This window comes from Erythranthe guttata, chromosome 10 (assembly GCF_056151865.1).
Source record: "Erythranthe guttata isolate IM_541 chromosome 10, IM_541, whole genome shotgun sequence".
Taxonomy (NCBI): Eukaryota; Viridiplantae; Streptophyta; class Magnoliopsida; order Lamiales; family Phrymaceae; genus Erythranthe; species Erythranthe guttata.
This window is the reverse complement of record NC_142542.1, coordinates 9,469,086-9,495,454: the sequence shown is the minus strand read 5'-3', so window position 1 is coordinate 9,495,454 and position 26,369 is coordinate 9,469,086. Positions and strand designations below refer to the sequence as shown.

General features: G+C 34.9%; 1 protein-coding gene and 1 long non-coding RNA gene across 2 annotated transcripts in view; both read left to right on the top strand.

Annotated features, from left to right (window-relative positions):
- The window catches only part of EMB3142 (nuclear pore complex protein (DUF3414)), a 30,671-nt gene extending 8,242 nt beyond the window's left edge, over positions 1 to 22,429 (top strand). The window contains exons 14-45 of the mRNA XM_012990985.2: positions 2,004 to 2,105; positions 2,229 to 2,372; positions 3,977 to 4,107; positions 4,187 to 4,306; positions 4,482 to 4,608; positions 6,551 to 6,748; positions 7,568 to 7,686; positions 7,781 to 7,931; positions 9,916 to 10,028; positions 10,150 to 10,231; positions 10,343 to 10,429; positions 10,531 to 10,608; positions 10,820 to 11,008; positions 11,911 to 12,003; positions 12,074 to 12,184; positions 12,299 to 12,469; positions 12,940 to 12,995; positions 13,066 to 13,138; positions 13,234 to 13,424; positions 13,516 to 13,642; positions 13,722 to 13,799; positions 15,046 to 15,210; positions 17,035 to 17,205; positions 17,298 to 17,432; positions 18,567 to 18,710; positions 19,320 to 19,439; positions 19,545 to 19,640; positions 19,727 to 19,849; positions 19,930 to 20,030; positions 20,571 to 20,690; positions 20,779 to 20,875; positions 21,954 to 22,429. Of these exons, the coding sequence (XP_012846439.2) occupies positions 2,004 to 2,105; positions 2,229 to 2,372; positions 3,977 to 4,107; positions 4,187 to 4,306; positions 4,482 to 4,608; positions 6,551 to 6,748; positions 7,568 to 7,686; positions 7,781 to 7,931; positions 9,916 to 10,028; positions 10,150 to 10,231; positions 10,343 to 10,429; positions 10,531 to 10,608; positions 10,820 to 11,008; positions 11,911 to 12,003; positions 12,074 to 12,184; positions 12,299 to 12,469; positions 12,940 to 12,995; positions 13,066 to 13,138; positions 13,234 to 13,424; positions 13,516 to 13,642; positions 13,722 to 13,799; positions 15,046 to 15,210; positions 17,035 to 17,205; positions 17,298 to 17,432; positions 18,567 to 18,710; positions 19,320 to 19,439; positions 19,545 to 19,640; positions 19,727 to 19,849; positions 19,930 to 20,030; positions 20,571 to 20,690; positions 20,779 to 20,875; positions 21,954 to 22,037 (3,897 nt within the window). The 3' untranslated portion in view covers positions 22,038 to 22,429. The remainder of the gene's footprint in view (positions 1 to 2,003; positions 2,106 to 2,228; positions 2,373 to 3,976; positions 4,108 to 4,186; positions 4,307 to 4,481; positions 4,609 to 6,550; positions 6,749 to 7,567; positions 7,687 to 7,780; positions 7,932 to 9,915; positions 10,029 to 10,149; positions 10,232 to 10,342; positions 10,430 to 10,530; positions 10,609 to 10,819; positions 11,009 to 11,910; positions 12,004 to 12,073; positions 12,185 to 12,298; positions 12,470 to 12,939; positions 12,996 to 13,065; positions 13,139 to 13,233; positions 13,425 to 13,515; positions 13,643 to 13,721; positions 13,800 to 15,045; positions 15,211 to 17,034; positions 17,206 to 17,297; positions 17,433 to 18,566; positions 18,711 to 19,319; positions 19,440 to 19,544; positions 19,641 to 19,726; positions 19,850 to 19,929; positions 20,031 to 20,570; positions 20,691 to 20,778; positions 20,876 to 21,953) is intronic.
- Positions 22,430 to 23,204: 775 nt separating this feature from the next.
- On the top strand, positions 23,205 to 24,540 carry LOC148767473 (uncharacterized). The gene is made up of 2 exons (XR_016033850.1): positions 23,205 to 23,864; positions 23,939 to 24,540. It is a non-coding gene; the product is annotated as an uncharacterized LOC148767473 (long non-coding RNA).
- Positions 24,541 to 26,369: the final 1,829 nt, after the last annotated feature.

The following is a 26,369-nucleotide window of genomic DNA, read 5'->3' as shown; positions in this document are numbered from 1 at the left end:
TGTCTTCATTAGTGAAGAAAATGTCTTTACAAATGTAGCAGTGCTTGTGGAATATATTATGAACTTATTATATATTCTAACCTAGCATTTTTCATTTGATCTCTATATTGAAGATCATTCAGGACAGTCCTTTAATGTGGAAGTTAAAGGTGGCCCTGGAAATAAGATAAAGTTTGGAAAGATAAGTAGGAAAGAGAGAAAGTAAAATAAGGAGATTAGGCTAAAAAGTAGAACTTTCTGATCACACTGAAGCTGAAAAAGACCTTCAAATATAACTGGTCTTCCAAGAATCTTCTATGGTGTAAAGTTACGGATTAACATTTAAATAAAGTCAACAGAGTTTCAAGTCTGGACATTGAAATTGCAAAATTTTCAGAGGAGATAAATTGTTCCGTTAATGTTATGGGTCGAGAGAAAATAGATGTACTAGTATTCTTCTCTGCACATATTCCTACGTTGAAAATAACTAGGAAACACAAGGAGCAAGGAAATCCGTTTCAAATCAGATTTCGTTTTCCGGACAAGAAAAGTACTCCAAAATGTTGAAATCTTTACAATGAAAGAAAATAAAGAAACTCTGTATGTTTAGCAACCTACAAATAATCCAGAGATGGTAAAATCACCAATCCCTGAACTTGTTTACTGTCTCATCCTGATGTTTAATCCATATTGATGATCTTCTCTGTCTTTGCTTTCTATCATAAATTTCTATAGCCTGAGATCTTTCGGAAGATCTTAAAAATACATCCTTGTTGCTATATCCTAAACCTGTCCTTATGCCCATTCAAAATTCTTTCATGATACTGTCTAGAAATTAAGAATTACCTAGATAAAGAATTATCTAGCTGTTTCTTATATCAGTTTCTAAGTAAAGCTATCTTGATTTAATATCTAAGCACACTGAGTTGCAGGTGTTTTTTGGCTTATCAGTTCATTTGATATCATGTTTTTACCTAGCATATCTTATAATTATCTTGTAACCTTTCTTCTTGTTGCATGCTATATTGTATTTGTCTTCTTTGCCGTTTATTTGCATATCCTTTCATTTTTTTCCTTATTTTTCTGTGACTACATCTACAAGTTACTAATCGTTTTAGCTTCCTTTTTCGTTTTTCATTTGTTAATTGCCATTTTCTCAGTCTACATTGATTGTATCCTGTCTGGGTAATGTTTTTTAATCAGGAGTGATCTTGTGCTACTGATTTTTTTTATGTTTCTGTGTAATGGATCTCAGTTTTCTTCACTTCATTGCATTTGATAATGAATTGTTATTAGTATTTGACATATATCTGATCAATTTGTTTTTGTTGTATCCATTAAAATTATTTGTTAAAGAAATTCTTTGGTGTTTCTTTTTATCCTTTTCAGTCTCGATTTCAGAAATGGGTAAATACAGAAATGTGTTAAGCATAAAAAGACCTGTAAAAACTTTGCATATGTTGATCAAACCAGTGAAGCGGTATACACAGAAAGCGTCTATATTCTCCCACATAAATTTAAGCAGTTGGCATGTCCATCAGATTATGGGTGACAGCTTGAGCTCATCGTTAATCTTGAGGCGCTGATTTTGAACTTTGAAGCACTTGGCTCTTTGATCTTAGAGAGTGTTATAATGTTAATGATGATGGTCTTAAATATCATTCTCTAATATGCATTTTTTAGCTAGTAGTGTCTATCTGAGCCAGGAATCCTGACTATATTAGTGTGAATTATTGGAAGCCCGTGCATAAAAAAATTTACTCTGATAAACCGGGGTTCTATTTGCATTGAAGTTTCTATCAACTCTCAGTTTTTTGGATTGTGTATCTTTATACTTGGCTTGGATTTTGCTTCTTAAAGTTGTCGTGTCTATATATTTACACATTCAATAGTTTCAATATATTTACACATTCAATAGTTTCATAGTATCATGGAAAACCATTCAACAAAAGGTAGTAACCGTGTTTGTAAATGATATTGAAGTCTGAATACTTGGTTAAATTTTGTCTTTTCCTGCAATATAGGTTGTGGAAAATGGTAGTCCCATTGAGAGGAAGAACTGGTTTCCAGATATTGAGCCACTGTTCAAACTCCTCAGTTACGAGAATGTTCCTCCTTATCTCAAGGTCGATCTCATCGATTTTGCTTTTTCTATTCATGTTTTCAGTTTTAAATTTTGTTTCATGGCATTAAAAAAATGTTTCCACTCGGTTCTGGGCCTGACTATCTTCTTCATCTACGTCCTATAGGGTGCTCTTCGTAATGCCATTGCTACATTCGTCCATGTATCTCCTATTATGAAAGATACAATTTGGAGGTACTTGGAGCAGTATGACCTACCAGTGGTTGTTGGGCCTCATGCTGGGAACACTGGATATGCAATGGACACCCAGGTAGTGTAACACTCCCTTTTCTCCCATTGCACAGGTGTTGTGATTTTGGAAATAATATCCATTTTCCCTTTAAGAGTAACTGTAAAACCAATTTTCCGAAGTAAATGAACAGTAATTGTGACATTTTCGGAACTCAAAATCCTGCTTGCATTAGTAAGCGCTAAGTTTAATACCAGCACAAAGGACATTTCTTGAAATGCTTAGTCTTGAAAAGACCAAAATATTTTATTGATCATAAATTATAATCCGACTTGAGAAACACAGCTTCATGTACTAAAATACATCCTTAGAGAGGAAAACTTTTACATCAAAAACTGGAAATGAATTTACAATCTTTATTGAACTTTTTTCCTTACAAAACAAAAATCATAACAGAGTGTCTTTGCCGAAGCAATTCAGAGTACACTTATCAAAACATAACAACAAGAAGCCTAGCGTATAAACACAATTTTGTCTGACCTCTTCGTGTCCTGGAGCAACTATACACGTTCACATTATCCCCAGTTGCATCATAAACATCTAACGAGCTAAAGGTACAGTAAGAAAGTGTGCTAAAATAACAAATAGCACATAACACATAATATCTCATTATATAGAATATAATCCATAGTATTCATAGTTTTGGTCCTGTATGTTACTAATGCGTAGGAATTGAGTCCTTTAAGTTGTCGTATTTCAATTTTACATGCAATAACTTAGCAAATTTAGCATTTTTGGTCTTATTACATTTGAACTTTGAATTTTACCTGTTTAATGATTTAGTTCACAAACTTGCCAAAAACTATTTATTTGGACGCTTAAAAATTACAAATGCTCCTCTAACTTGGTTTATAAACCCGTCCTCTTACATAATCAAAGTCAAGGCTAAGTTGGATGGTGAATATATAATTTTTAAGCGTTCATATATAAGTATCATGTTTCTTTGACGCGTCATAACTCATAAATTAAAAAAAAATCATGCAAAATAGGGCCAAAAATACCATACTTGAAAAGTTATTGCATGTGAAATTGAAACATGACAAATTAGAGGATGAAATCCGTAAATAGGCCAACATAGAGGACCGAAATTACAATTTTCCCAATCCATATTCATATATTGCATCAGCAGATTTCTGCTTTCTGTCTGCAATGAATTCCTTTCAAATCCCTTACTTTGAAAATTCGATAGCTTTAAAGAATCCTCCGTAATGCAAAATTAGTTTCATACTTGAATCATTTATTTCGTGCATTTGTGTCCATTGAAGTGTGGTACTCAACTGATACCGATTGGCTGTGGTTTTCTGATTCAGTTCCTTCATTCATAATTACACGGCTTTCCTTATTTGGAATCTTCAGCCTCTGGTATTCTTCGTGGATATCTGAAAGCAGGAAAATTAGTGTGACAGCCTTAAGCTGTTCTGCCTTCTACTTTGCTGATAAGAAACCGGTTGTTTCAGTTGGGGAAGAGTGCTTAGTTTCTATATTTCTGTTCTATTTTGACTACATATTACTCAAATGATTAATATCTAATAGTCTGAAGGTGTTTATTTTATGTTTTTAACTGTAGATGAATCTCAGTGCTTCTTCATATTGATGAATTATATTTTTATGCTCTTGTATAACAGGTTTATGATATGAGATTTGAGTTAAATGAGATTGAAGCACGGAGGGAGAAATACCCCTCAACCATATCATTTATCAATCTATTAAATACCCTTATTGCTGAGGAAAGGGATGCCAGCGACAGAGGACGTAGGTATTGACTAATGAAATTCTATTATGTTATCATTCCTTATGGTGAAAATTTTCCTCTGACAACTTCATCTGTTTGGCAGATTTATTGGCATCTTCAGATTTGTATATGATCATGTATTTGGTCCATTCCCCCAGAGAGCCTATGCAGATCCTTGTGAGAAATGGCAACTAGTTGTAGCTTGTCTTAAGCATTTTCAGATGTGAGTAGTGTTTATCATTCCAGAATTAAGTATTCCTTAGATTCTCGTCGTGAGATCTTACTCTTTTTTGGGATATATTTTATTTTTCATTGTCATTGGTATTTAGCATTCTGAACTGAAGTTCTAAATTTAATTTGTTACTTTTGCGTCAATGTGCAATTATTATCATGTTAAGGATGTTGAGCAAGTATGATGTTGGAGAAGAAGATATTGATGCTGTTACCAATCAATCTCAAATTACAATCTTGGGACAGTCTTCTCCGATTCATCATATGCAGCTTCCTGTTATAGAAGTTATGAAGGTATTGACCTCAGATTCTTGTTCATACACCTTTTTTTTTTTTACTATTATTATTACTTTGATGACGTTTCGATCCTATTATGAAGTTTTATCTCTTTTTCCATTTTTGACATGTGATTGTTTGGGCGGTAAATCTTCTACGTCGCTTCTTTTATTAGGAGTCGTGTTTTTATAGTTCTAGCTCTATGTCAAAGGAAGAGGAATTAAACTTTCGGTCTTCTACTGTTCTTAGATTTCTCGGTTGTCACTCTATATTACCAATCAGGGTGCCTCTTCATTGATGGAATTGTCTAAACATTAATTATTTGTCAACCATGAAAACAAATCACAGTGATTTAAATATACATCCTCATTTTAGTAATTTTACTCCCTATCATGTCTCAAATGTGTGAACTTAAGATTAAATCAAAGTTGGATTTGAGGAAAGCGTACTCAAGCCTCAAGGTGGCTTTGCTCGAATCAGCATTATGTTTATATAAGCATACATTTTGGATGAAACGCGTTACTCTGTAACGAAGTTTAATATTAAAATAAATAGTAGATGAAGCAGAACATGGGAAGACAAGCAGATGTAGTTGAAATTACTTGCTCAAAGGAATTGCTGTGCTATCATATTATACATCAGCATGCTGTGCACCCCCCCAAACAAGAATGTTCTCAAATAGTGCTGAAGAAAATATTTGTTATTGAAAGTTCTGGCACTAGCCGGATCAGAAATGCCATATTCAAGGAAAATATGGACATTTGTTTAAAATCTTTCCTTTCGTGTTCTTACCAAATTATGTTCTTTGTTCTAGTGAACAAGGATCTACAGAATACTTCCAGTAAGTTTAAAACAACCATATCCATGTCACTTTACATATTTACCATAAGGAAAGATCATGAACATCTTTTGTTTTACTTCAGGATATACAATATCCAGTAAAAATAACTTTTCGAGCTTCCTTCCATCTGGAATGAACGGTTGAGACCTTGTGGAGCCTTAGGCCGTGTCATGATTTCCTCTAGATGGCCTTTAGTTCTTTGTGCACCCCTGATGATCTTCTATGAGAAGAGAGTGCCTGCAATTAAAAGCAAGAAGCCTTTAAACTCCACTGCGTAGCTATCCAGATAGTTAGGAATAGTACTGGTTCAAAGAGCTTGCAATATAAAAAATAGTTGTTACAATTTTCATTTCCAGGATAAAAAGGAAACGAGTGTTGCAAGGGGTGTCGCTACACAAAACTAGATTGTAGTTTTGTCTGTTTGAGCAGTTTAACAATTTTTCTTTGTCTGTGAGTCACATTTTCATGTATAGGTGTATCCTTATTTTTCACTAATTTTGGGGCTTAACTTAGTTGTTTGTTCATTTAAGAAAGCGTAGCTGGAACCTCTGAGCTCCTTAGAAATTCAGCCATCTAAAGAAAGAAAATATTGAACAGTTATGAATTTCGTTGAGATTAGATTACTTTACTAAACACGAGATTACCCTGACATGCCATGTAAGTATATACCTGTCAGCTGGAGTATCTTAAATTGAAGAATGTGAAAATTCCTGCAATAAAACATAGCCCTCTTCTACAAGTATGGAAAGAGAGGTTAAACAGTAGAACTATAATGTGCTTCCCAGGAAACTGCAGCCGTAACTAAGCAATTTATCTATTTGATATATTATTACATTCCACCATGAGCCCTTGGCATTTTTACCAAGCTGTGCTCCATGCTCTAAAGCTTCTCTAAATTTCAATTGTGTTTTCAATCCTAGTTTTCTTCCATCTTTTCTGAACTGCTATAGACAGTCATGCAGTTTGCTTCTCTGTTGTATTTCAATTACAATAGTCTGCATATCTTTTTCAATTTGGTGCATCACCTAACTACTTTTCTGTCTCAGTGATATTTTCCGATACTTAAGTAGTTCTGTTATGAAACAAATTCTTATGAGGTAAACATTTGTTGCTGTGCAGGATTTTATGAGTGGGAAAACCCTGTTTCGAAATTTAATGGGTATTATTTTGCAAGGAGTTAATTTTCTAATCACCGAACGTACGAATCAAATTTATGGGCAACTGCTTGAAAATGCTGTTCTGCTTTCTTTGGAAATCATCATTCTTGTTATGGAGAAAGATTCGATTGTTTCTGATTTCTGGCGCCCTCTGTATCAGGTATTTGCGCCAAACTCTTGTCAGTAAAATTATCTTCAGTAGTTCAATTTTCCTCAGATTTCAAATGGTGATTTGTGAGGCGAGCATGTGCTTTCAGTTTGTGAAAAAATCCTCTGTAATATGTCTAATAGCTGTTGTTTCTGTAAAGAAGTTGCTTTGGATAAAGTTGATTTAGGATTTTAAATTAATTATGGATTTCCTGAACAACAGAATGAACTAGTAATTAGAGCATATCGAGAAATATAAGTATAATCTCAAATTCAGTTTACATCTCATTTGAAGATTTAAATAACACTAATACGTGTAATAGTTCTAATAGAATGTATGAGCGCCTCATTTCAGTCTCGTATTTCTAATAATTTAAACTTCAGCTACAATACTTTACTGAAAAGTTCAATTTTATATGATGGTCGTCCCTGTTATCATTGTCCATATAGTTGAGTCCCCGCACCTACACCTCCTCCTTCGGGAGATGAATCTTGGATGAAAAGCTATGGATATCGGATAATTATAATTTGTCACTTGTTACTCATAGAGTGAATAAATTGCAATCCAGACATGGAGTTTTGCCATCAATGATATCTGAAACTCTCTCGTTAGCTTACAGTTGATTACCTTAGGATAAAATATAACACTTATCTGTGTGTCTGTAGAACAGATAATGCACTTTTCATTGTTCTTTCAGTTTATCAGTTTATCTTTTACAATTTTAAAGTAATGCTTATGTTACCATGTATATCTGTGTTCATGCTGATACATCATTCATCCCTGAAGTAGGATCTTGAACAGCAATTCCCCTAATTTATTATTTCAATGCAGCCTTTGGATGTCGTACTCTCTCAAGATCATAATCAGATTGTAGTTTTGCTGGAATATGTCAGATATGATTTTCAGCCGCAGATTCAGCTGTGTTCCGTCAAAATATTGAGTATTTTGAGGCAACCTTCCCATTTTCTCTCTCCTTATCCTCACATATGGTTATATTCGTTGATAATGCTTTATGGTGAATAACAATTGTATTATTGCATGCAGTTCCCGGATGGTTGGGCTTTCACAGTTGCTATTGAAATCAAATTCTGCTATTGGTTTGATTGAAGATTACGCTGCCTGCTTGGAGCTACGATCTGAAGAGTGTCAAATTATTGAAGACAGCAGTGTAGATCCTGGTGTTCTGATTATGCAAGTAAGCTTTTATTTCTGCCAAATCTTTTCTTTGCATCAATTGTGGATGTCCCAAGTTATAGTTTGTTAATTTCTCAAGTTGTGGGTTCAATCAATATTCTCTAAAAACGATTGCAGGATAAATCTGGGCACAAACAGTATAATAATGCTCTCCAAAAAAATTAATGTGCTGAATAATTAGTTTAATCATTATCATGTGACCTAAGTAGAATGCACTTCACTAGTAATCTAAAGAATGTCAGTTTGGAGGTGTATGCAAGGCAGTTTTTTAGTGGTTAGGATACTTTAATCCGAATTGGTTTGTATACATAGAAAAGAGCTTTTGGGTCTCTGATCAGTTTTACCGGTAATGTTTTTTTTTTTATTGATTTATTCTCTTATCCGATTTTCTCAATTCTGAATGTGCTGCTTGCGAAGCTTGTTCAAAATATTAGTATTCTTACTTTCGTAACTCGTGAGTTTTAACTGAAGACATTGACAAGTTTAAAAACACTGCCAGGATTATGTTAAGAAATAGACTTTCAGTTTATTTAGTACAAAAAAACATCTTGGACTGAAATGTATTTTTCCAGTTTCCAACTCAGTAAACAGAGTTCAGATATGGCAACAAAGTTTGAGAGAGATAAAGATAGAGAGGCACATGTGCAAGATCTGCCAGAGCTCAGGAGGTAAGACTGACTGAGTCTGTGCTCCAGAGTTGAGGGAGTCTGGAGGAGAGAGGGAGATGAGGGAAAAATATGGATGTAGGTAGTGTAGTTGGAAGAGCCACAAACAAGAGGGACTTGAGAGATCAGGGAGTTGAAGTACGAGTAAGAGAGAGGTGAGATGAGCGTCCGAGTGTGGAATGAAATTGAAATAGGCAAGCATAATGTAGATGTTTGGGCACTTGGAACCCATATTCATATATCTACATAACTTGTTTTTTAGGATACCATATGACAAGACCTATGAAATAGGGCTATTATTTCAATATTCCATGAAAATAGTTTCAATTTGAAACATATTATAGCTCTTATTCTAAAATTCGGCCTCTAATTTTTTTTGGTAAGCTTGAGAACTTAAAGAGAGAGTTCTCAGTCTTAACCCACCGAACAACTTCTCTAGAATTTTAAAATTATTTATTTAATTATTTATTATTATTATTATTGTTCTTATTATTCTTATTATTATTGTTAATTGATAGTTTAATGACTCATGAGTTTGAAGCTGGAAAATGTGACAAAGGGCTTGAAATATAAAAACATACTAAAAATGAAAAACATGGATGGCATATGGAAGTAGCAACAAAATTATTCTTATCATGTTTTATTTTGATGTTACATTTTTAGGTAGGAAGTATATTGTAGGTAATATGTTAAATAATAAACAAGAATATATATATATTTTTCTTTTAAGATATTTTTTTATTTCTTTTAGTCACACAATTTTTTTTTTTAATTTGTAAACTTGGAATATGATTTAGTGATTGATATTTACCAATTTGTATTTAAAACCAATTTGTATGTGGCCTATTATAAATAGTGACTCGTGGCTATCCGAATTTTGGTTGAAATTATGTTGGTATTCACTTAAAATTTTAAATTGTTCTAGTATGGTTTTTTTGTATGAGATACTCCTAATTTTCTGAATTCAAATAAATAAATCAGATTCAAATTGAATTTAGATAGGATAGAAAAGGATTAGTACTTTTTCGCGTCGAAGAATTTAGACCTAAAATTAAGGTCCTGTTGGTTCATTTCGAAATTAAATTGTAGTCGTTCTGATATTGCCACTTTTCACGGGTATTCACTCGGATCTCATCCCTAAGTCAAGAGTACTATATTTTTTTGTCAGTTATGTTTATAGCACATAGAAATACCTAATATTCTTTAATATTGCCCTTAAACTTGCATGGTTGGCTGAAGTTGCTTCACTGTTAATTCTATATTTAATGCATTTATGATCTATTTATGAAATTACAATAGTCGTAACATTTCCAAATGCAGCTGCTTATCGATAATATCAATAGACCAGCCCCAAATATCACTCATCTTTTGCTAAAATTTGATGTTGATAGCCCTGTTGAAAGGACATTGCTTCAGCCAAAATTTCACTACAGGTTGTTATTTGTACCATTTATTAAGAATTTTTCTACTGCAAGTTCTTGGAGATTCATCTGAATTTCGTGTGTTACTAGTAAACATATCACATGCATCTTTTTTTTTTTTTGTCAATTGCAGTTGTTTGAAGGTCATTCTTGATATTTTGGATAAGCTTTTGAAGCCTGACGTCAATGCATTGCTTCACGAATTTGGTTTTCAGGTTTGCAAGCTTCAAAACAATGTTTCTGTTTCTTGTTTATGATTTACTGAAGTGGTGTATTGGTGTCATCTCATTGTATATTTGTTAGTTAAAATTAAGTATTTATTGCAGCTCCTTTATGAATTATGCGTGGATCCACTGACATCTGCTCCTATTATGGATTTGTTGTCTACCAAGAAGTACCATTTCTTTGTCAAGGTCTTAATCTTCTGCCATGTAATGTTTGATAGTTTTATTTCTAATCAATGACCAGCCTTGTGCTAATGTTCTATTGTCTACAATAATGTCATACAATTCAGCACCTTAATTCAGTTGGTATCGCGCCCCTTCCTAAAAGGACTTGCAGTCAGGCACTTCGTATCAGCTCGCTGCATCAGGTTTTTGTTTTTAGTCATTCTGTAACTTTTTGCATATTCCACAGAGCATGCAAGTGTGATAGTGTGCTTGTTCATGCGTATGGATGCTCTTTCATATTTTACTTTCTCGATATTTAATTTCGAAAAGATACAAAGCTCTTAAATGATTCTAACCTTTGCTTATGGGAAATAATTTCTTGTCCCTAAATTCTATGTTTATTGCCTGCTGTAGAGAGCTTGGTTGATGAAGCTGTTAGCGGTAGAATTACATTCAGCAGAAATTGCTGATCCTAATCATCGTGAAGCATGCCAAAATATTCTCAGTGAGTTGTTTGGCCAAAGAAATACCGAGTATGGTGTTGATCATGATGCATCTCTCTTTATCACTCAAAATGAAACTGGTTCAATCAGCAAGAGCAAGGTATAGTCCTCTCACGATGGCCTAATTGTGAATCTGGAAGCGATTTCTTCCTCACCTGTTTAAGTGGTTTTTTTCTCTCTAAATTATTCGAAATTCACTATGTTGTTGCGTGCATGGTTAACAAATACTTGCTATACATATTGCGTACTATCCGTTAGGAATTGAAGTATACCCACCCGATGAGCTTCATTAGAAAATAAATGTCATTTGTTATATCAATATTATACTTGAGGACTACTTTTGTGACGATATGAGAAGTACTATTCCTTTTTGAAACACCCTTTTTCTAATACAACAAATTAAGCCATTTGTTATATGATTGACGACATGATGTGTGTCTTGCCAAAAAATCATATGAGATAAACAATTTCAATTTGGAAATAGATTTTTTCCCCTCCTAGGGTGCATTTGGATCCGAGGGTTTGTGGGTGAATTTCAAATTTACAATAGCAAATTAATTGAGCTTGTTTGCATTGAATCATGAAATTTCAAACCCATAACTCTCATTTTAATTTGTTTTTTCGCGATTGTGGGGCGATTTCAAATCCCTTCCCATTTGGTTTCATTTCAAACCCTTCAATTCAAATGCACCGTTACAGAATTTCATGGTTTTCTAAGCATGGGCCCAATTTTTTTGTAAATGATTCAGCACAAATCTTCTATCGTGTCTCATTTCATTTAACAAGACCAATTAATAGACATTTCATTCAACCTTTTGCACATCTAATAAGTGGTAGGTTCTTGCAGGTCCCTGTTTATAAGTACTAAAACTTTGAAGGCATTTCATTACTTAACCAATTAGTCTTGTCCATTTTTATCGATTGAAGCCTTGCTCCCGTGACTTTATTCTAGTGCTTGGCGTTGAGGAATGATAACTGTAGCCTTTTTATTTCCAATCCCAGGTGCTAGAATTGCTTGAGATCGTTCAGTTTGAATCTCCTGATACCACACTGAAGTGTTCTCAGTTCGTCTCTAATTTGAAGTATTCGTCTATGGTAAGATAGACACTGTTTACATCAGTATCTTGTTTGTTTTGTCAATCATGCGATGCTATATTCTTTGCAGGCTGAGGATATACTCACTAGTCCAACAACCATGGGAAAGAGTGTCTATTATCATTCAGAACGTGGGGATCGTCTTATTGACCTAGTGTCTTTTAGAGATAGACTTTGGCAGGTGCTTTTGGTCTTCACCTCTCTCTCTCTGCATCTTCTTGTTTCCTTTATTCTTGATTTTGTGATACCGTTGGGCACAAGTCAATTGTACTAATCAGTATCAAAATTTCCACAGAAGTGGAATTTGAATAATTCTGAACTGAACTCTTTTGGGAGTGAAATTGAGTTGAATGCAATAAGAGACGCAATCCAACAATTACTAAGATGGGGCTGGAAGTACAATAAGAACCTTGAAGAACAAGCTGCTCAGCTCCATATGCTGACAAGTTGGTCCCAGATTGTTGAGGTGTGGCCTTGTGCATGTCTTCCATATCTCTTGTTCTTTAATCAAGTTACCCTTTATCCCAGGATTTTGTTGGGGTGGCGGTTTGAGGGTGGTTTGTTGCATTTTTTACTTTTCTTACCTATGCATAAATATCTGTTCTTGATTCACACACACACACACACACACACACACACACACACACACACACACACACACACACACACACACATATATATATATATATATATATATATATATATATATATATATATATATATATATATATATATATTTCTTAATTGATTTGATTTTAAAATCATAACTTCTACAATAATTAACATCATATGAAGACGACAATATGATTACAAGTTGGTAAAAGAGTTATTTTTGCTTTTAAGAAGTTACTTATATGTCAGTTGTTATAATCAGTGATCTACCTGTAACCTCTTTCAGTGTTTTGCTTATGCTATTATTCTTATTTCCTTCTACAGATTTCTGCTTCTCAAAAGATTTCATCCCTTGAAAACCGATCGGATATACTATTTCAGTAAGCTCGTCTCTTGTACTATGCTATTCATAGACTTCACTTTACTCACCCCAGAGCCACATGTGAACAGGTTATTAGATGCCTCATTGAATTTTTCTGGTTCTCCTGACTGTTCCCTAAGGATGGCACAAATTTTGACCCAGGTTGGTAACTTAATGATCAATTCTGGATTCTGCTTTATTTATTTTCTTCATTTTCTATTTTTCATGAATATTAAGGACTTCTGATAATTTTCAAGGTTGGACTCACTTGCATGGCAAAACTACGTGATGAAAGATTTGCACTCCCAAGTGACTTAACTTCTGAGACAATTACATGTCTTCACATTATTATGACGAAACAATTATCAAATGGGGCTTGCCAATCTATTTTGTTCAAGCTCATTTTAGCAGTTCTTAGACGTGAATCTTCAGAAACATTGAGAAGGCGGTATTGACATTTGACTAAGAAACATTGCCTCTATTTCAATGTGCTAAAAAAGGGAAGACATATTTGACCTTTCTGTTATTGTTTAATCCAGCCAATATGCTCTGCTTCTGAGCTATTTCCAGTACTGTCGGCACGTGCTTGATTCAGATGTTCGGACGACAATTCTAGAGTTCTTGTCAGTTGACGAGCAAGACAATGGAGATTTGGATCTGGAAAAGGTTTCAACAATTCTTAACCTTTAATTTTTCTCTAATCTCACTTCTTCAATTCCTGTAATCCCGAGCACGCTTTTTGTAGATGGATAAAGATCAGGCTGAATTGGCACATGCAAACTTCACAATCCTAAGAAAGGAAGAGCAGCCAATTCTTAACCTGGTTGGTGGTTTGAAATTATTCTCCTGCCTCTCGGTTTTATTTTCTTTCATATCTCTTCTTTGTACCCACATTTTTTATAGATCCCAGTTACTTCATTGACCGTTTACAACATGTTCTATCTAACATATATTTGAGCCCCGTGGTTAAAATCAGAAATTATGTGATTCTTGTATCTGTGAGCTCTAGATTCTTGTAAGTGAGTTGCTATAATTACAGTTTTGAGTTGAATCAGAAACAAAATGGATCCTGATGGTCTCTAGCTTTTTTTGTTTTGTTTTTTTTGTTTTTTTTTAAACTTTTTTTATAAACTTACTGATGAAGTAGTTGCTTGATACAATGATGACAAAATAAGTTGCATCATGGAAAGAAGCTACATAAGGTGTTAAAGTATGCTTTGCATGACCTCAATAAAGGAATGTTAAATGAGAAGGGATACACTAGCTAGGTCCATTAGATAGGTGTCATGTTTTTCTGTTGTATATTTTGTGTGCACAGCTGATTCCAGAAGAATCTTCACAATAACATTATTTCCAATGCTTATCCTTTTTTCCTTTTTTTTTTTTTTTGCTTAGCAGTTTCTTGCCTTGGCTTACTAATATGTACACAAACAAAATTGGTCTAAAGGTTTTGATTTGTCATTGTTAAAGGACATAATGCCTTGAATTTCATCTGTCTATGTTAAGAACAATTTTATGTCTCAAGACGCGCAATTACGTATTGGACAGAGGCATTACTGGGTTTAGGGGTTGTTAAATGATCATGTAATTTGATAGGAATAATTGATCTTTTGTTCTGAAATACATTCATATCATGAAATCATATGTTTTGGTATTATGTGCAAGTTATGGTTGATTCGGTTATGCTCCAAGGGATATCTGTAGGCGCCATATCAGTTGCCACAAGTTTTGGAGCAATAGTTAAAAGTCGGATTCTTGTTCTGTATCGAATCGTTTATAAACCAAGTGGCTGAGAGCCATTTAATATCATAGTTGCTGATCTAAAAAGTGAATGCAAGATATTTTGTTTATTGGTCGAGTAGCATAGAGAGAATTTTCAATCTTATAAATTGCTCCTTTATTTTTATGTTTCTTCTGATAGTTTGGCGTGGTTTTCCATCCATTTAGAAACAAGTATATAACAATAATCAGCCAAATATTTTGATATTTGCACAAGATTCTGTTTCACGATTGAAACTTTTTCTCTTGTTCTCTGCTTTGTATCTCATTATTTCCTGTTTTATATTTAGGTCATAAAAGATGCTACTCAGGGCAGTGAATCTGTGAAAACTATGTCACTATATGTCATAGATGCATTGATTTGTGTAGATCATGAGAAGTTTTTCTTGAGTCAACTTCAGAGTAGAGGTTTCTTGAGGAGCTGCTTCTTGAACATGAGCAATTTTTCGTACCAGGTACAGGACCCTAACCTTGTGAAATTCTGAAAATGTCTGGGTATTTTTGTTATAGTATTCTTGCTATTTTTAGGTCAGACTGATGTTTTGACTTAGCTGTTAAAAATGTGTGGATATTTCTATTGGCAAGATTTAAAATAAAAACATCGAACAACAGATGATATTCTGTTTATCAGCTTATAGAATGTCGCTGCTATTAATAGCTGATGCATCGATTCACCTGTTCCCCGAAGCATTGATCTTAGATAATAAATGTTTAATTGTACTGAGTCTGGTTTTGTTCACTTTGAGATTAGACAAAGGCAGGTATACTTCAATTTCTGTTTTTCAGGCTGAATGATATGTTCTGTATTGATCTTATATATTGAATTCCTCAATGGAACCTTACGCCAGATTTTTGAATTCCTTTTTATGAAACTGTATATTGCTAGTTACCAGGTTTTCTAATTCACAAGTTTAACATTTTGGCGTCCTCAACATTATGCATGGTATTATTTTCGTCCAAAAAACATATGTGCTGTAGCCCCTCCAACAATTTCCAAATTTTCCCCAATTTTCAATGTTTTTATGTGACTATTTGAAGATTTGACCGAATAATTGTGTTTCTTCTTGATCGATGTTCTTATCATGTCAACTTAGCACAGAAAATCATTAGAATAGTCATCTCAATTGTGAAAATGTGATATGGCAGCATAGCACTCCATTTCTTATTGTGCAACAAATATGTCTGGGGCAATCTGAGGTTGAATGGCATTGATGAGCGAAGACATAACCAAAGAATTTCAGATTCCTATTTATTGTAATCGGAAATAGAGATCTCAGCTTTTTTTCCTTAACATAACCCTGTGTACGCCTATAGATGTTTAACCAAGCAAGATTGTTGTTTGGTTCTACATGGGGGGTGACCTAGTTGGTGGAGCAATAGAGTGCAAAGTCAGATGACCCAAATTTGAATCCCCTTGCCAACGCTTTCTATGTTCAGCTTCTCACACATGGCTTATGCCTAGTGTGGTTTGCAAGCTAGCACTCAATCATAAACCACTAAACTAAAACCAGCGTATAGTTTTCTTTTGTTTATTTGAATTGGATAGAAGGAAAAGGTAAAGAGCCATGTCTAGACATTTTGGGAATAACATAGATGCCAAACACATAATTCTTTTTGTTGGAGAGTAAAAACGAATGCCATATCCATATTTTTAATAATATTCCCATATTTTTACAAAAGCACATGGGCAGACTTCCCATATGGTTGGGTGCAGGTTACTCCGTTATCAAAAAATAAAATAAGATGATTGGTTTCATGAAGCTTTATAGGACTGATGTGTAGAAGAGGGCTTAAAGAATTAGTGGTGGACAACTCTTTAGCATCATTTTCCAAATAGGCAATGAAATTGAAAAAAAAAGCTAAAGCCTCTAGCCAATACCAACAACGTTGGAAATAGTAGTAACAGACTGAAACAGTGTTGCTCGCCAGAAAATAATGACCGGAAGCAGCAACACAGACGAGGTGTTTGCCGAGCACCGTCTTTACACCTTTTTTTTCTTGCACTTCCTGGATTTTTATATTTGATAATTCTGTTTTATCTGAATATTGCAGCTCACAAATTATAAATATAGATATCGTGACACCATCACCAGCACTAACGCCTTTTAATATGTCATCACATCATGTTTTAAACATTGAGATATAAATAGTTTGTTTGTATTAAGCAGTCATGTCTGATCTATGCTGCTTCTCGGCCCTATTGTACTGTGCATTATATATAATGTATATTCTTTTCCTTCACTATTTTTTTCTGCTATTGTGTTCCTACTATTATTCAGGATGGTGGGTTTTCTTTAGATTCTATGCACCGTCTCTGCACTCTTGAAGCAGAATTTTCGTTACTGCTGCGGATTTGCCACAAATATGGAAAGTCGGGTTCACAAATTCTATTTTCTATGGGTTCTCTGCATCATATTGCATCATGCAAAGCCCTTCATCTCCCTATGAAGGTAAGCCAGTATCTAATTGTCCTTTTAACGAGTATTTCGGTATCTTCCTCGTACCCAACTGATCTTAAATAAATTATTTAACCATGCATCAGGGAAGTTTTCGACGACATGATACTAGGGTTGAGAAAAATTCCGCTGATCTTGATAAACAGCAAATGGTGGTTGCTCCTATTCTGAGATTGTTGTTTTCCTTAACTTCGCTGGTCGAGACTTCCGAGTTATTTGAGGTTAGACAATCCAATAATGTTTTATAAACAACTTATGCTAAACATTTATGTTTTTCTTGTTAATCCTAACAGATTTCCTTTGGGCTTTAGCGAAGTTGCAGTCTAGATTTTATGATATTATGCGTCCTGTTGAATTATTTACTGTTTCTTAGAACATTGCAGTAGCAAGCTAGCGATTTATAATGAAGGACGAAATACTATGTTCTGCCTAGAAATTTTGCATAGATAAGAACTTAAACTACTTCATCTGGTGATGCTGTTTTGCTTTTGGACTCTTGTTAAACTCTTGAATTGGCAGCATAACAAATTGTTTCTTTCTGTCTTCATAAAACTGTGTTCTCTATAGAAATTGATTGTCGTGAACATAGTGTTACTTTGACAATTAGTGCAATTTTCTTTCATTAGCAAGGAAAATATTAAGATAGCTCAATCTAGGCGATTGAACATTTCTTGCGAAGATATGTTTCTATGTGAAAGGAAGAAATATGCATGACACTACGAATATTATAACACTTCAGAAAATTGGAAGCTTCAACAGTATAGTTGGATGTTTGTTCTAACTTAAGCTACTCCGAAAATTGAACAATATCAGGGAATTATAACACTGTCCATTTTGTCGGAACCTTCTCCTTTGAAATTTAATGAGTGTTGGAAGGAAAAAAAAATGCATTGGAAATGATCGGTTGCAATGTTACATGTTTGCATATTTGTTTTATGCATCAAACCAGAGCATCAAATTTTTTCATTACTTTTATTAATTTATTCACTTGCAAGTACTGAAGTGTTGGTTTCCATTTCTTTTACCCTAGATATTCCAAATCTATTTTCTTCCCTGAATTTAGGAGTATGGGATAATATTCCAGATTTTTGCAGCTTGTCACATGTTTGTCCAGGACTGGTCATGTTTTTTGAATTTTCAATATCAATTTTTCTTCAGGAAATTGTTCTATGCAGAAACTAGTTTCGCATCTATACATTTGGCTATATAACTTTTACTTTTTCATGTTATTTGGTTTTATATTTTTCCTTTAGAGTTTATCCTTGTTATTTGAATCTATGAAATTTACTCCCCTTTGTTTCTCCGTTTTCTATGAGTTAGTCGTATTTGTCTTTCTGATTGCTGGTTTCTGATAGGTGAAGAATAAAGTTGTCCGTGAAATTGTTGAATTTATCAAAGGTCATCAGCTGCTGTTTGACCAAGTCCTCCAAGAGGATATTTCAGATGCTGATGAATTGACTATGGAACTAGTCAATCATGTCGTGGGTATACTTACCAAGGTGAGGATCCTGCAAATTACTAAATCGTGTTCTTACGCCCATAAGCTGATAGGAATTTCCTGTATTACTGTCTGAAAGGTCTATTGTGACTCTCTGAAATATATGAAGACACGTACGTAGTATTCTTTGAAATTTATTGTTTCAGATGTTATTGTTGCTATGATAATTGACGCATTATTTAAGCTTTTCTTAGTTGTAGTGACTTGTTCCTTCACATGAAACTAAGCAGTTGTATGTTCGTGTTGAGTAGTTGTTATTTCTGACTAAAAAAACTAAGTGTTATTGACAAGTGCTAGAAGTTTAGGTCTTTATATTTATTAATAAGATATAAATTTCTGCCTGTTTAGTAGTTTTTATCTACCTCAATTGTTGGAAAAATGTAGATTTGAGATTTTTGCCTCCAGCCACCGTCAAACTCCTTTTTCCGACCAAAAATCGTTGACTAGACCCCTATTGTTTTACCTATTATTTTTCTTCTGTCTATATGATTATTTTTGTTTGGCATTCCTACACTTATGTCTGGTTATTATAATCGGTTTGGTTTATTATAATCTGCTTTGCTTTTCTATATAATATTCTGTCTGATCCCAACTTTGCTATTCTAATAAGGTTTGGCCTTATGAAGAAAGTAATGATTATGGATTTGTTCAAAGGCTCTTTGGGATGATGCGGTCCCTTTGGTCCCGTGATCCAGACGTTTTCACTTCAATAGGATCTGCCCGGTCGGAGGTAATCTCGAATGTCCTGTCTTGTTCATGCTTTATCAGTTATTCAAACTAAGGGATCTCAGTTTTATGCTCTCTCTTTATTCTTCTATTCAACATGCATTTTCAGATTCAGCAGAAGGCTGATGTGAGCATATCCCGCCTCTGCTTTAGTTTGAGCTCCTATCTTTATTTTCTTGTTACAAAGAAGTCTCTAAGGCTGCAGGTATGAAAACCATAACCTGGTTTGTAATGCAACTTTTATTCGGCATAACTTGAATTTTAAAATTGATTCCCTGGGTTATCTGATAGATCTTCGACCATGCTTCTACTGCAACCCAGCAACCCACTCTGGCTTCGCTTGTGTTTTTCCTTGGTTCCCTGGCTACCGTACTTGATAGAGCTGCAGAGGAAAAATACTTGCTGCTTAATAAGGTTTGTAATATCATTTGTTAAACTTATTCTAAGCTTAACTTTAGTCAATACTAAAAACTCTATAAACTTTCCTGGTCTAGATTAAAGACATCAATGAGTTATCAAGACAGGAAGTTGATGAAATCATCACTATGTATGTCTCTCACAGTTATGCTTCATCCTCTGAAAATATACAGAAAAGGTATTTCACTATCTCTCTGCTTATCTCAGACTCAAAAAATTAAAAATAAACGCACACACACACGCACAAAGCACAGGATGTGTATGTTCTTTGCTGGACAGTTAAGTGCAGTGAGATCTCATTGCACGGAAGAGGGCATTGTGGTGTAATACCTTAGTTGTGCAGATCAATAAGGATTGAGGAAGCACTCACATGACATTTTCTGGGTGTTCTTTAAAAGTTTCAAGCCGTGTATGTATTAAAGTTGTTTTCTTATTAACCGTAAAAGCTGGAGAAGAATTCTTGATACTATAGGCTAGGGATGAAACATTCTTTGAGCATTCATTGTCTGCTAAACATACCTATCCTAAAATGAAAAAAAGATCGTGAAATTTTGGTTTTGTTACAAGAATGCTCAAGCTCTGGTTTTTATTTGGACTAATTTGAACTGGAATCCGTTTTAGCAACTGGCTAGTTGACTAGAGGTTCAGCCAGTTTGTACTTTGCTCATGCTAAACATAAACTCATACGACTGTTCTTGTCTCTATTTTCACTTTATAGGAGATATATGGCAATGGTGGGCATGTGCAAGATTGTTGGACATAGGAGTCGACTTATTATGCTATTGCTTCTACTTGCACAAAATTTGATGAACATCACCCTTGCCCATTTCAATGATAGGTATAACTTTCTGCATATTTCTCTTTGTTGCTAAAATATAAATTTGTGCTTCGCTGATTCTCTGCACTTCATATGCATATGATTACAGTAACTCTCTGAAAGCACTGTCTGATGCTAAAGAGGAATTGCATTCTCTTTGTGGACGGTTAATCCCAGTTCTTGAAAGGCTTGAATTGGTGAACGAGGTATGCTGTCTGCTTTCACTTTCACATGATAATTTACCCCTTATTTTTTTTCCTTGATAAGAACATGATAGTTTACCTGGTCAGATGGTTCAGGGTAGGTTAATTTCCTTCTTTACATATTTGCATGTGTATCTTCTGAGTGTTAGGGTGCGCAGGAGTAGGAGTTGAGGGTTCGAGTGGTTGACTTTGTTTTTGCATGTGCTGAAAGAAGTGTAGTTTTCAGTTATACAACCAAGACAAGAAAGGGCAAATAACAGTTACAACTCTAACCTCGAACTGTACAAATTACCCCCTGTTTAGAAATTAGATCTATAGCCCCTGAAGTTTAGCTCCGGTGAGAAACCCAAAGAAATCAGCAAATGACATTTCATCCTTTGTGAATTTTGATTTAAAAAACATTGAAAAACAACAAATAATTAAAAACTTAGATGGAAGTTCTTGAACCATGCAATGTGTAGTGTAATAAGGGGAATTAATATAACATATCAAAACATAATCCCCTTTTGGGTGCAGCTGGATATAAACTATTTGAAATGAATGGATTTGCAATCACTCCAAATTGGAAGGATATAAAATGACTCCAAACGGGAAATATTTGAAATTCACCACAATTATTTAAAAAAACAACCTAAAATGAGAGCTATGGATTTGAAATCTTGTCAAATGACTAAATGGATTTGTTATCGTGGATTGAAAATTCCTCCTTCAAATGCTTCCATGCAAACGTACCCTTAATTATTTTACCCTTCTTTGCAAAATTACATGGTGTTCTTGCCCCTGATTAGTAGTTGGTGTATATGTTAGAAGGTGCGAATACAATGTATTTACATTACATACAGAGGTTCATATAATATACACGAAAGTGAATAACATAATGTAACAAGAATTACTTCAGCTTTCTAGATGGCTGAGATTGTTTCTTCAGCTTTCTAGGAAAAGTGTTTTCTCTTCTGCCCTGAGATTTTTATTTGAGACCTGATTAATAATTTGAAATGTTTATTTGTATATTCTTTCTATTGTTGATTCACTTCACACTCTTCTCATTCTGTGTGTTTGACGTTGAATGTTGAATTTGCAGGATAAAACAGGGCACAACCTCAAAGTATTTCATAGGTTGGCTCGGTCCCTCAAGGAAATGTCAATTCAGAAGCTAGCTAATTGACTCATACCAGTTAATTGTATCTCGCGTATCTTTTGATCTCTGAATTGATAAACGTTGGTTCATGTAAATGAGCATTTTAAAAATCAAGTCGGTTTTCCTTTTAATTGAGTTCTTTTAGTTACTTGACTGCTACAACGCATTATTCTAGTATCGTGTAGGCATTGGTGCAAAATGCAGGGACTTGGGTTGTTGGATGACATGTTTTACTGAAAAAAGAAAATAACAGAAAAAAAAAAACATAGCTGCAAGGATGTATGGGTGGGAGTGTTAAGTAAAGGAATGACACAATTGTCTTGCAACTGTTCTTGTATAACAATCTTATTGGAACAACATATTTACTTGGTCACCTTTATATATCTTTCATTCATCATGCATCTGGACGAAGTTCAGAATTACGTTGATGATCATTTCCATCTATGAAATAAAATGTAAGTTTAACTCTCAAATTGTTCGAAGTCGAAGAATTTTTTGAGATAGCGCATCAATAGATTTGGCAAGACTTAAATAATCATGGGCTTGTTCTAAATATTAGAATACAAATTGTTCCGTGAACTTTGTGCTAGTCACGAGTGCACAAAAACAACTGCCCAAAATACACATACAAAGCAATGCTTAAAAATATTCGTAAAAAAAATGCTCATGAAAACATGCACTGCATTATTAGAACATGAAATGAATAGAGCAACATGCACCACACACTCGTACAAAAAAACTTGCACAAAAATATGCGCACATGACCATGCACAAAAGTAAATGCACAAAAATGCTCACAAAATCATGCACTACAATACGAACACATAAATACGCATATAGAAACATTCACCAAAACACTTGCACAAGACAAACATATACAAAAAATATGTAGCAAACAATGCACAAAAGTACTGCACAAAGCACATGCTAAAAAATGTTCAAGAGCACCGCATATAAGACTAGCAAGGAATACACAAAGAAACATGCACAAAAAGACACGAGTAATTCTTGGTGTCAAAAGGTAGGCGTGTGCTTTAGAGCACGGAACACGCGCCGCCCCCCCCCCCCCCCCAAAAAAAAAAAAACTTCGAATTGAAAAGCATGAAACATCCATATCTTCTGACACATCATGGGTTTCGTGTTGTAGAGCACGATACTGCCAATGTTTTTGATAGTTTTGTGCTCTACAACACGAAACTTCATTTTTTTAACGATTTCGTGCTGTATAGCACCAAACCGCAGATAATTATTTTTTTTTAAAGAAGTTTTTTTCATTGGAATTTGTTTTAAATTGTCTTTAACTATTTTTTGTACAAATCGTGGGAGGAGATAAGGGGAAGAGGCTTATGGTTGATCCGGAAAGGGAAAAGTAAAGAGAAATGAAAAGCTTCCTACAATCAATATCCGACCTCCACGGAAGACCCAGATTGTGGGCGGTCGGCTAGCCCGTCATCCTATGACTGCATTTGGTCGGTATAGGAGAGCCAATCAGAGAGTGTCTGATGTAGTTGGTACTTCGAGAGGTGTAGTAGGTCCTTCGAGAGATGTAGGTGGATCTTCTCACATCCCGTACGAGGACAATGATGGCGATGAACTCGTTGATCCATATGCATTCATTCGTGATGATGTGTGTTTGGACGGATATTCAGCTAGAGATGGAGTATCCGATTGAAGCGGGATCCGGTCGTGGGTTTCTCAGTCATGGTCCCGGTCTCGCTGATCCTGGTAGTCGTCGTTCTAAACATGATTTAGATATTATGTCGGGTTCTATTTTGTTAGATAGTCGATACCAGGCGGTCCGATAGAGCTTGATTTGATTATGAGTTTTAAATCACATATTGCCACCCACATTTGGTATGAATTTGTAAATTTATCTTATTTTTTCAATATATTTTTATTTTATATGTTTTTAAATTGTAATTGTGTAGGAGCGCTCTGAGGGACGACGTGAGTCCAGGATTACTTCCTTACGGAACCTTACCCTTGATCGGCTCAGAGTGCACATCGGCCCTATGGGCGAGGACTAGGTTGAGCTGCTGGAGGCCTCTCTCCTTGACAACTTACAACATTTCCACGTACTCTATGTGGATGATGGGATTCTTATGGCGTATGTTGAGAGGTGGCAACACTTGATGAAGAGTTTACACATGCCGCGGGACGAGATGACGATCACATTCCACGATGTTCAGCTGATGATCTTGGGTTTGCGTTTCGATGTGCTATTAGTAGACTGTGATTTTGCGGCAGACGGAGAGAGCAGTGTCAGCTGCAACTTGCGGAGCTTTTGGATATTAACCAACTTAACACTCAAGTGTATTTCAGATATTTCACGATTACTTGGGTTGAGGTCGCAATCAGATATTTCATGATTACTTGATGAATTAGTACTTCAGCTCTAGATTGTCGGGGAGTATGCTTGGGGTGCAACAGTTCTCGCCCATTTCTATCTATAGTTGGGTTTGAGCGGTAGTTATTTTTAGTATTTTTATTTTAGTATTTTTAATTAATATATGAATTACTTGCAGTGTTGCATTTACGAGTACTTCCCATATTTTCGAGCACTGAAGGTTCCCGGTTATTAGGAGATGCAGGCTAGTTGCAGGATGTGGAAACCTCGTAAACGTGGTTGTTAATTGCAACGAGTCCGAAGGATGCTAGACGACATTAATACCGACCATATACGTTTACAAGTGTTTTATTGTCATTTTCAAAATGAAACAACTATTAATTTTATGCTATGTTTTTTTTTTTTAATGTTTTCTTGTTTTTGCGTGAAACAACCGTTCCAAATAAACTTATTTAGTATTTCCATTAATTTCAGCAGAAGACTTTGTAAAATAATTATTGTTAATACAAAGTTAGATAGAAATTATTATTTTAAAACTAGAGGAAAAGTGTCCATATTCCACGGTACAACATTCAGTTAACCATTTTTATAGTAAATTGCATGAATGACTATTAATCTAATTACAATGACTACAACAAGCAAATTCAGACAAATTTGGTAGTTCGGACAGATTTTGTAGGTCGGCTTTAAAAATTTATTTCTCTTAAACCCTCCGTCCCAAGTGCTTGAAATGTTTACTACTATAAGTGAAAAGTACTGAACTAAAACAATGTGCAAAGATATTAAGCCAATAAAGAGAAATAAGAGTTTATTGCATTTACTACCCATGTGAAAATCGCAACTGCATGTTCCCCCTATCATAAAAAAATTAGCAAATACCCTCTGTATTTATTAGTCAAAGGCGAAAACCCCCCTCATCGCAAATCGTGTGTCTCACGCGCGGTTTCTGCGATTTTTCTTCCTTTTGTTGCAGGAAATGACAAAATTGCCCCCAACTTCTTTTTTTCTTTTTCTTTTTTCTTTTTTCTTTTCTTCTTTTCCCTTTTTTTTAATAAAGTAATAAATTCAAAAAAAAATAATTAATATTTAATATTCTTAAACAAAACCACCACAGTTCCCACCATAGTCCACGGAAGGGGACACCAAATCGCCACCACTCTGTGCGCCATATACACCACTCTCTCACGGTATAATCGGGTTTGTGGGGCGCCACAAACTCACTTCCGAGTTTCGACAAAGCTCACCAGCCGCTCAATTTCTGCAGCTCCTCGCTGCCGTAGGCGACGGAAGAGAGGAGAAAATTCTGGTGAAAGTGGGAGGTGGAATGGGAGGCGGCAGCGAGGTGAAGTTGGCGGTGGACCGGTGTCTGCGGCAAGAAGAGTGGAGGAGACATGTTGTGGAAGGAAAGAGGTGGGGCCGGTGGAGGTGGCGGCGTGAAGAGGTGACTGCCGGAGGTGGTGGTGGTGGTGGCGATTTCAATGGGGAATGAAAGAATTTATGGTCCCGAATTCGTTTAATACAGAGATGTTATATAAAGTGTTATGACATTTGTATAGACATGCAGCGGAAATATAAAAGCAGTACTCAGATTAAAAATGTTCACAAGTAAAAACTTGTGAACTTGTCCTTCAAAGGACGTAAAAATTATATTAAAAACAATATTACAAGAATACAAAGAGAAGAAGTACAAAAACTTCTTCCTTATGAATGAATCACTAGCTTGATCATTCTTACAATCAAATCTAGAAACAAAAAGATAAATACTAAAATTTCTAGATTTCAAAGAATGTACTCGTGAGGAGTACGTACAACAGATTCTAGAAACACACTAAAATTCTCATGAATTATTTTCAGCTCTCGGTTTTTGTTTCTTCGAATCCTTAATTTTCTTGAGTCTTGAAGTCGGTATTTATAGACATTCCAAGCTTCCACTCCTCAGCCCATGATCTGCAAGAAAACCAACTACAAGAGCACTCAAGAACATGGGTTAGTGGGTTAGTTTAGTAGTTAAA